The sequence below is a fragment of the Microcaecilia unicolor genome, chromosome 6 (genome assembly GCF_901765095.1).
Source record: "Microcaecilia unicolor chromosome 6, aMicUni1.1, whole genome shotgun sequence".
Classification (NCBI taxonomy): domain Eukaryota; kingdom Metazoa; phylum Chordata; class Amphibia; order Gymnophiona; family Siphonopidae; genus Microcaecilia; species Microcaecilia unicolor.
The window spans coordinates 134,521,592-134,532,824 of NC_044036.1; the positions used below are offsets into that span (position 1 = coordinate 134,521,592).

Below are 11,233 nucleotides of genomic sequence, written 5' to 3' on the forward strand. Positions count from 1 at the left end.
GTGCCAGGCCAGTCTACTTATCCTTTCCTTGTGCCATGGCAATTATAATGCCACTAAAAAAGTTAATGGATATAGTTGATAGCATTGAAATCCCCATAAGCATTGAGAGGGCAAGTAATCAACATGGGCAACTGTTAAGGTGAGTTATTTTACCACAAGTTGGGTTGTTTTAGCATAGGGGACAGGCGAGGATGGAAGAGATTTGCGGGGATGGGTGGGGATGGAAGAGATTCCAGTGGGGATGGGTGGGTACGGGTGACATTTCTGTCCCCGTGCAACTCTCTAGTGTAGACCCCTGATGCAGGCAATGTTTGTGCTGAAACACGGCCATATTGGGTTGCTGTGTATAAGCTGTTAAAGCTAGCAATAAAGTCCCTTTGGTTTCACAAGTGGCTCTTTTTCTCTGTCGTTTTTTGCTCCTGTTGACCTGTGGATTTTTTCCTTCTTTGGTATTTCTGCTCCAAAATAGCAGTAACATCTAATCCCACTCTAAATTCGCGCAGATTGAAGGCATAGCTGCTCACTAGCAGGTGATGTCTGCACCTTATCACTACATTAGAAATTCCTAAATGTTTTGGTGTGAAAATCTCCAGGGATCCAGAATTTTTGTGAGAAGGGGTTAAAGACTGGAAGTAGGGAGGATCATGGTATACTAGAGGTGAATTGAAGTAGGTTCTAACCCATTGTGGTTCATTGGCTTAATTAACAAAAGACGACTTCCAATTCCTTTTCTCAAAACTGCCTATTTCACTGGCCACGTAGCCTCCTTCAATCAAGGGACCCTGTAATACACTGAGCTCTAAAATCCATATGGGACCCATGGTGTATGCTAACAGTAGCATTTCTTAAATTTACATTTCTGGTTTTAGACATCAGGATGTTTTAATTCAGTACTGGCTTTCTAATTTCCACCACCATAAAAACCATCATTTGCAAAAACATAGGGATAAACATGGCCTTAATGCAGTCATGTTTGGACAAAGTTTACGTCTGTATGAAGGAGGAGACTGTGGTGCTTTCATTCAGGGCAGGGGAAATTGCCAGTGTCCAAGCCAGTCTTTAACTGTAGGCTTGCTCACCGTGGGATGGTACATGCTGGTTTTTGCTGTCATGCTTTTAGAGGATGGAGTTTAAATTTATAGAATTGCATGATTATCTCATTTTGAAAACTTTTTGTGGTTACTGTATAAAGCATTATGCGATGACCCACTTTCCAGCTATGTGAGCACTCTGATTTCTTGGGTGGAAGTTTAAGTAAAGACGTCCCTACCGCAGCCTTCCTCTTTGGCTCTCTCAGCTAGGGGTGTGAACCTCTGTCTCCTTTTGTCACCCAGATCCAAACCTGCATCTTGTAATCTTGTAATGCTTTCCACTTGATCCTGTGGTGTGTGAGTTATGCTGCATATGGCTGGCCCTATAGTGATCATGAGGTACCCGTTGTTCATTTGTTGTGCAGTGTTCATATAACTTCTTATTATATCAGCAGACGCATTTACAGTGGTCCCAACATGGTTCAGACAGTCTCCCCTTCCCCAGACCCTGTCCCTTCTCTCCCGGAAGGACACTCTCTCCCTCTTTCCCACCTGTCTCTTTCTCAGAAATAGAGCAATTCTACAACAGTTTGACCCCAGGGTAAGTCACTTTTATCTCACTGTGCCTGAGCTTTAATCCCAGACTCTGTCACTGATTCTCAGGAGGTGATTTATACCTTTCCAAGAGCACAGGACTACCTTAAACAAAGTCCTACTTCTGGCCCTCTTATCTGGCCTTTGGAAAGTAGCTCTGAAGTGATGACAGCAGATAAGAGATGACAGCAGATAAGAGACGGCTGATTGGCTGATTTCAGGTTTTATTCCTCTTGGGATCCTTTTCATATACAGAGACAGAACCTGCAGACACAAACACACCTAGAAGGGTGAGCTTCTCATCCACCACATACTATCCTGTGCTTTGCTTTTTCCTGATGCCACCTGAGCGATATCCTTAACCTGTGCCTTACGCTGCGGCCTGCTCTTCACGTTTGCCAAAGGAAGACTCAAAAGCTAGTCGAAAGAAAGTTGGACACGTTAGGTTCCTGGAACCATGAAGGAAGACTCGGTATTTATGAGACAAGATACAGCACCCTGACATCTGTGTTAAACAGCCTTATCTGCAGAATTTGGTCTCAAGGGCAAAGAGAGAGCAATGCCATACTCTCTGAAAAAGTCATACACAACTTAACGTTCTTCACTTTAACATCTGAAACCAGGCAGGTCCGTTGTGTTTTCTACATCTTTTTCTTTCTTTTTTGCCTAGTTATTGGAAAGGTGTTTGAGCAGACGTCTCAAGAATGCTCTTCTTGAACAGAAGGTTTTGAAACATGTGCAGAAAAATAAACCGGCTTAGGCCATGTGGGTAACCAGTTTCTGCTCGTTTTGAAGGACCTTCTATGGCTCTCATTTGTTTAGGTGTTGAAGAAACTTTCCACAGTTGGTGTCCTTGTTCGTTCCTGTCTGTGAGCAGCAGAAAAGAGGAAAGAAGGAATTTGTGACTGTACAAGTGGAGGATCTACTTTACCTTTCCTATCCTAGAGTACAGAAGACTCCCCTCTTTTTCTTTTCTGCTTGTTGAGCATGGGTTAAGAGCATCTGGTCATGGTGGTCACACAGCTGGAATTGGAATTCTGTTATCATGGAAGGAAGCTGCGAGGTTTCACCTGCAAGCTAACCAAGTCTCCCAATGGGTTCCTTCCTGAGACGTCCTGCAGCATCGCCTCTCAGATATTCGTGCCGTTTTCTCTTGGCCGGTTTGGGGATGGTGGCTGCAGGTTGTTGATGAACATCATCCAAGTACGTACTGACATCTCCTAGTTTTGCTCTTTTCCACCGCGAAGCTGTCTTAGCCGGCCTGTCCTTGAAATCTCTAGGATTATATTTATATAGTACAACAGGGAGGTGTCTGTTGCAACATTTTGTTTTTCTGCTGCTTGCCCGGTGCAGGAAACACTGCCATTCTTGTTTCTAAAGTAGATTTCAACAAGAAGAATCAACAGTGCAGGAAACAATTATTTTCACTCTATTTGTGATTTATGGTTTAAGCATTTATATTCTGCCTAAATCCAAGGTAAATACATGCACAAGTTAATTTCTGGATGAGATCTCACAGTGCAACATAGAATTCCTTCAAATGGTTCAGCCTGTAAGCGGTACCATTTTTTTTAAGGTCGACTATTTTCAGATTCCTTGTCCAGTTTCATGGGCTTTGTGCTAAATTTTCAAGGAGGAAGCATTTTGCTTACTCACCCTTGGAAAACAGTCGAGGGTACAAAGTATCTGTAGAGTTTTGCAGCTGCTGTGTATGTGGATAAAACTTCACCAGCAAGTTATGCAAATAGGCTTGATAATACAATATCTACATGTTACTTTTCAATATCCACCAGGAAACACCCCACCTAAATGTGGTTAAAACGTTTACCTGTTTTTTTTTTTTTGGGGGGGGGGGGGGGGGGCAGGTGGTGCAGCATTCAGCCAGTTTACCCAATTAAAGAGGTATGAGAATTGCCTTCTGCAAGACTCAGGGCCAGATTCACCTGAGGCTTTTCTTTCAGTATGTGCTCCTGGGGAAAGAGGGGATGGGACTTGATATATCGCCTTTCTGTTGTTACAATCAAAGTAATATACAGATTCTATAAAGGCATTTATTTTGTACCTGGTGCAATGGAGGGTTAAGTGACTTGCCCAGAGTCACAAGGAGCTGAAGTGGGAATTGAACCCAGTTCCCCAGGATCAAAGTCTGCTGCACTGACCACTAGACTACTCTGTCACTAGCAACATTCCATGTCAAATCTCAAATAGGGAAAGGGAAATGGGACTTGATATACCGACTTTCTGTGGTTACAATCAAAGGGATTATACAGATTATATACAGGCACTTATTTTGTACCTGGGGCACTGACCATTAGGCTCCTCCTCCACTGAATCAGGCCGTGAGGGGAGGGGCTGTGGGACGGCACAAGGTCATCTTTCTTCTGTGGTGATTTTCAAACCAATCACCAGCTTCGCTTCTCAAACCAAAACTTGCTCACAGACTTTCTAACATTCTTCTCATGTCACTTTAGCTTTTAAAAGCTAATTAACATCATTTTGATTCACCAGTCCTCGGTAATGTGGATTTTTAGTTAAAATTGTCTGTATCTCACTTAGATCTAGTTTTAAGAATTAAGGACTAGATTCTATGTATCATGCCTAAAACTTCAGTGCCGAAATGAAATTTGCCTAAGTTTCCACGCAGTATCTAGAATACGCTGAGCAGCCATGATAGCACCTAACTCTAAGCGTATGTATTCTATAACCCTTCATGTAGTTTTCCAGAATGCCCACAATCCACCCATTCCATGCTCATAGCCACGCCCATAGCCCACGGCATTAGAATTTACGCACCATGTGCTTAGCGGCTAGTACATATAAATTCTGATTAAAGCCAATTAGCGCTGATAATTGCTTGTTAACATCCAATTATCAGCACTGATTAGCTTGTTAACTAATTAAGTTATGCGCATTATTATGGAATATGCTTCAATTTCCGCGTGAAAATCTCGGTGCGATATATAGAATCCGGGGGGTAAGTGGGTTACAAATGTCAGATCAGATTAGATTTTGTCTGTCGTTGTGATACTTCTCTCGCAAGTTTTATTTAAGTTTTCTATTCTGCATTTTCTGAATATCTAAACAGATTTACTGTAGAGAGATGTCTATTGATTACAATTTACCTGTGAAATCACTTTTTAAACCAATGAACGTAACATTAAAAAAAGAAAGAAAAGCAAAGACGTAAAATGAAATTAAATAAACTCCAAGACAGTAAATCAACAAATAACGTTGCTTTTATTTAAATCTCAAGCCAAAGAGTCCTCCAGTTATAAGCAGAGCTCATACCAACGAGCACAGGAATGCCTATGAGAGATCATGCAATCTTAAACTAACAATAATACCAAGGAAAGGCTTGCGGGCAGTGCCAGGGTGGTCTGGGGGCAGAGTCAGTTAACCAGGCACTGGCAATATTTAGTGTTGGTGTCCGCATAACTATTTGGGAAAGTAGGACCACTTTAAATAGCAGTTCTAGTTATGCACATATGGCACTGTATATCGGCATAGCTTCCGGATACCGCTGCTGACCGCATTTTCAGTTCCGTTGCCGGGTCATGGATCACCATTGAATATCTGAGTCTAATTTAGCTGGTGGCAGAGAGCATTAAAAAAAACCCAAAACAAAACATTCATTGCCACCAGCTAAATAATGACCTGAACCATTTTAGAAAACGCTGCGCCAAGGAGTCATGTTCTGTGGGTGGTCCGGGCAGTCCTTCAGAGTATACGTGTGTTCTGTGTTTTAGAAAGTACACGTACTACATGCATATTCAAGAAAATTCCCCTGTGGGCATTTACGCCTGCCTCAAGGCACACATACGTCATGGCTAACTTCTCATTTGAGTTTGGGCTTTGAAAGAGAACTTGAGGGGGATTTGTGTTTCACCCCAAGTGTTTGAAACACCTCATAATGCCCATTGTTAAGTTTTCCTGCTTGACTTCTTAATCAGCTCCCAAAGACCTACAGTTTCAAAACAAATGTGCAACTTACAGGTTTAAGTAGCAAAATCGCTGCCTATAGACTTACCTGACCAGATCTGAGCCCCAGGTGTATTGTAGTTTTGATATATTTTTATACGATTGAATGATCTCGTATGATGGTGGTTTTCTTTTTTGATGGTTTTTATGTTCTTTTAAGATTGTAAACCTCTGTGATCTTATTTAAACAAAAAGCTTAGCAGTATAGTAGATTGAATAAACTGTAACTATAGCACATGACAGCAGATAAGCCCCGGTATCACTTCTGACCATGTTGCGGGTGACCCAAAATTGCACACAGTATTCAAGGTACAAGAGCGATACAGAGGGATTATGATAGTCTTTGTTTTCTTCTCTATTCTTTCCTTAATAATTCCTAACATTCTGTTTGTTTTTTTTGGCCACTGCCACACATTAAGCAGAAGATTATAATGTACTTTCTGTGACGACACCATTGCTCTTTCCTGGTCAGTGACTCCTAATTTGGAACCCTGCAAGGTGTAGCTATAAATTAGGTTATTCTTACATAAGTACATAAGTAATGCCACACTGGGAAAAGACCAAGGGTCCATCGAGCCCAGCATCCTGTCCACGACAGTGGCCAATCCAGGCCAAGGGTACCTGGCGAGCTTCCCAAACTTACAAACATTCTATACATGTTGTTCCTGGAATGTGGATTTTTCCCCAAGTCCATTTAGTAGTGGTTATGAACTTGTTCTTTAGGAAACCGTCTAACCCCTTTTTAAACTCTAGCTAAGCTAACTGCCTTCACCACGTTCTCCGGCAACGAATTCCAGAGTTTAATTATGCGATGGGTGAAGAAAGATTTTCTCCGATTTTGTTTTAAATTTACTACACTGTAGTTTCATCGCATTTTTCCTGTGCGCCAGGGTCCTTTTTACCGTAGTAGGTAAAAAGCCCCCAGACACACGTGGCATGTGGTAAGAGAACCCACTGAGGTGTCAAGGGCTCCCGCTAACCCGGCAAGTAACCGGGCAGTGTGCGGCGCTGCCCGATTACCGCTGGGTTATTGCCGCACAAGCCATTTCTGGGGGGTTTCTGTTTTCCCCCACGGAAATGGTACACGCTCGGGGTGGGACTACCACCGGCTGTCCACGTTGGGCAAGCAGTAGTCTTGAAAGAATGAGCGGTAAGCCCACATTTGGCCCCTATGTGCAGACTACACAATACAGATTCTTCACGAATACGGCTGGATTCAGTAACTGATGTTCAAAATTGAGTGCCCTAAAAAAAAAATCAACGCTAAGCACGCCCTTTGTGGAATCGCATTTAGTGCTAACTTTACGCCTACTGAAACCTGCTGTAAATCCTGGTGCCCAAGTTAACTGCGCTGAGGCCATATTCTATAATTCCATGCGTAACTTCTCAGAACGCCCCTACATAAGTACATAAGTAATGCCACACTGGGAAAAGACCAAGGGTCCATCGAGCCCAGCATCCTGTCCACGACAGCGGCCAATCCAGGCCAAGGGCACCTGGCAAGCTTCCCAAACGTACAAACATTCTGAACATGTTGTTCCTGTAATTGTGGATTTTTCCCAAGTCCATTTAGTAGCGGTTTATGGACTTGTTCTTTAGGAAACCGTCTAACCCCTTTTTAAACTCTGTCAAGCTAACCGCCTTCACCACGTTCTCCGGCAACGAATTCCAGAGTTTAATTATGTGCTGGGTGAAGAAACATTTTCTCCGATTTGTTTTAAATTCACTACACTGTAGTTTCATCGCATGCCCCCTAGTCCTAGTATTTTTGGAAAGCGTGAACAGACACTTCACATCCACCTGTTCCACTCCACTCATTATTTTATATACCTCTATCATGTCTTCCCTCAGCCGTCTCTTCTCCGAGCTGAAAAGCCCTAGCCTCCTTAGTCTTTCTTCCCTTCATCCATCACTTTGTCTACGTTTTGCCCGGCCTCCCAAGGTTCCCCTACAATTTCTGACAATCTGCATGCAACTTAAACAATTTTGATTAATTTTGTTCATCTGTATATTTGATCACACACTTGTTCCCATTTCCAGATCATTTATAGTAGAGGAGTGTGGTAGCCGTGTTAGTCCACTCTTAAGGTTATCAATAGAAATCAAACAAAATAAACATGGAAAAGAAAATAAGATGATACCTTTTTTATTGGACATAACTTAATACATTTCTTGATTAGCTTTCGAAGGTTGCCCTTCTTCTCAGATCGGAAATAGCAAATGTGCTAGCTGACAGTGTATATAAGTGAAAACATTCAAGCATTACTATGACAGTCTGACAGGGTGGGAGGAGGGGGGTGGGTAGGAAGTATGCATGGGGACATCAAAGCATATCATTGATATTCTAACAGGATGGGTGTGGATAGGTGAGGGGAGGGTGATCAACAGAGACATACAGCTTTATGGTTTACTAGTAAAAAAGGCCCGTTTCTGACACAAATGAAACGGGCGCTAGCAAGGTTTTCCTCGGAGTGTGTATGTTTGGGAGAGTGTATGTGAGAGTGACGGTTTGAGAGTCAGAGTGAAAGTGTGAGTGTGTGAGAGAGAGAGTGAGTCTGGGTGTGAGTGTGTTTGTGAGAGAGTGTGTGTGTGAGAATGAGAGTGTGTGCAAGTGTGTATGAGAGACACAGTGTGAGAGAGAGTATGTGTGTGTGGGCGAGAGAGAGAGTGTGGTGAGACACAGATTCTCTGTGAGAGTGAGTGTATGAGACCAAGCGAGTGTGTGAGTGACTGTGTGGCACATAGAGAGTGAATGTGATACAGTGTGAGACAGAGTGTGTGAGAGTGAGAGTCAGAAAGACATTGGTATATGAGAGAGAGAGTGTGAGCCCTGCCCTCCCAATCCATGCCCATCTGTCCCCTGCCCCCTCCATTCATCATTTTCCAGCAATTCCCCTCTCTCTCTGAGCCCTGCCCTCCCAATCCATGCCCATCCATTCTCCTCTGTCACCTGTCCCCTCCATTCATCCCTATCCAGCAATTCCCTCTCTCCCCTGAGCCCTGCCCTGCAATCCATATCCATCCATGCCCATCTGTCCCCTCCATTCATCCCTATCCAGCAATTCCCCTCTCCCTGAGTCCTGCCCTTCAAATCCATGCCCATCCATGCTCCTCTGTCACCTGGCCCCACCATTCATCCCTATCCAGCAGTCCCACTCTCTCCTGAGGCCTGCCCTGCAATCCATATCCATCCATGCCCATCTGTCCCCTCCATTCATCCCTATCCAGCAATTCCCCTCTCCCTGAGTCCTGCCCTTCCAATCCATGCCCATTCATGCTCCTCTGTCACCTGTCCCCTCCATTCATCCCTATCCAGCAATTCCCCTCTCCCTGAGCCCTGCCCTCCCAATCCATGCCCATCCATGCTCCTCTGTCCCCTGCCCCCTCCATTCATCCCTTCCAGCAATTCCCCTCTCTCCCTGAGGCCTGCCCTGCAATCCATATCCATCCATGCCCATCTGTCCCCTCCATTCATCCCTATCCAGCAATTCCCCTCTCTCCCTGAGCCCTGCCCTGCCATCCATATCCATCCATGCCCATCTGTCCCCTCCATTCATCCCTATCCAGCAATTCCCCTCTCCCTGAGTCCTGCCCTTCCAATCCATGCCCATCCATTGCTCCTCTGTCACCTGGCCCCTCCATTCATCCCTATCCAGCAATTCCCCTCTCTCCCTAAGGCCTGCCCTGCAATCCATATCCATCCATGCCCATCTGTCCCCTCCATTCATCCCTATCCAGCAATTACCCTCTCCCTGAGTCCTGCCCTTCCAATCCATGCCCATCCATGCTCCTCTGTCCCCTGCCCCCTCCATTCATCCCTTTCCAGCAATTCCCCTCTCTCCCTGAGCCCTGCCCTCCCAATCCATGCCCATCCATGCTCCTCTGTCCCCTGCCACCTCCATTCATCCTTTTCCAGCAAGTCCCCTCTCTCCCTTCCATGACCCCCCCCCCTCGCATCCATGCTCCTCTCTCTCCCATGTCCCAGCCTGGCCCTGCCCTCTTCTCCCCCCCCCCCTTTGCATCCATGCCCCCCCCCCCTTCGCATCCATGCTGTCGTTCTTCTCCCCTGCCCTCCCGCTCCCATTGTTCTACTTACTGGCCACCCTCTTCTCTCCCCCCAACATTCCTTTTTGTTTTTTTTCTTGCAGGAAAAAGTGAGCTCCATGTCTGCTTTTCCTCTCCTGACAGGCTCCCCCCCCGCCCCCTCCTCCCCTTCACCTCATCTCAAGTTAGGCACATTGGGAAACTCCACTCATACTTTTCATCACATTCAGGATGGCCAATTTTCTTTATTTTTTCATGATACATCCACATAAAAAGAAAGAAACATTGATTATATACAGATAGAACAGCAGGAGAAAAAGAAAAATACGCAAAAATATCCAAATAGAAAGAGAAAACCTCCACGTAACTGCCAGAATAAACATTAGATGTAAACGGGGACAGCCATTTTTCAGTGCATGCAAAAGTGTTTTACCTATGGGAACTGACTTTCAGAATTAACCTCTCCATGTGCACGTTCATGCAGATTGCGGTTTTGTAGGAGTCTCTGTCTTCTCACTAACAGAGTTATGCTTTCTCCATTTTCTGATCTTTTCGTTGTAGCACTGGGATGTTTTTCAGACCATAACAGAAGTTTTCATTCTGGTTCCTGCTTTAGTAGGCCTCAAAGGAAACCTGGAGATGACCCTGGCATCCAGACTTTCCACTGCTGTAAGTGTGAAGCCCTGACCCCCCCCCCCCCTTTCTACTACTATAAGTGTGGAAATCCTGACCCCCCCCACCCTTTCCAACTCTATAGGTGTGAAGCCCCCCTCCCCCCTCCACTGCTGTAGGTGTGAAAGCCAGACCCCCCCACCCTTTCCAACTCTATAGGTGTGAAGCCCCCGCCCCTCCTTTCCACTGCTGTAGGTGTGAAATCCTGACCCCCCCCCTTTCTACTACTGTAAGTGTGAAGTCCTGACCCCCCTCCCTTTCTACCATTGTAGGTGTGAAATCCTGACCCCCCACCCTTCCAACTCTATAGGTGTGAAGCCCCCGCCCCTCCTTTCCACTGCGTAAGTGTGAAATCCTGACCCCCCCCCCTTCTATTACTATAATGTGAAGTCCTGACCCCCCTCCCTTTCTACCACTGTAGGTGTGAAATCCTGACCCCCCACCTTTCCAAATCTATAAGTGTGAAGCCCCTCCTTTCCACTGCTGTAGGTGTGAAGAACCCTGCCCCCCCCCCCTCAGTTGCAGAATGTGGGGTAGTGGAGGGGCCTCGGTGTTCGTTCTGATTATGGTGACACATTCACTGTTAATCATTTAACTTAAATCAGCAGAGCTGTCTTAATTATCTCAATTACTAAGATGGGAAATATCAGTATTTCAGAGTGTTATATGTGATTACTGACTTTTTACAATGTTTTAATTTTTATGTATTACGGTTATTTGCTATCCATCATTTGGGGCAGATCATCATGGTAGTGTATAAACCCCCAGTAGAGTACCGCGGGGGTGGGGGCGGTTCCCATCCCGAAGTGCCCGGTGCAGGGAGCAGCCGCACGGCTGTCGGTTCCCGCTGGTTCCTGCTTTCCTCTCTGCTGTTACTTCCTGTTCGAGGGCAGAGGGGACTGCTCCCAACAACC

General features: G+C 45.2%; 1 protein-coding gene across 1 annotated transcript in view; it reads left to right on the top strand.

Annotated features, from left to right (window-relative positions):
- Positions 1-2,258: 2,258 nt before the first annotated feature.
- The window catches only part of SLC41A3 (solute carrier family 41 member 3), a 30,646-nt gene continuing 21,671 nt past the window's right edge, over positions 2,259-11,233 (top strand). The window contains 2 exon segments of the mRNA XM_030207244.1: positions 2,259-2,828; positions 10,209-10,316. Coding sequence (XP_030063104.1) covers positions 2,634-2,828; positions 10,209-10,316 — 303 coding nt within the window. The 5' untranslated portion in view covers positions 2,259-2,633.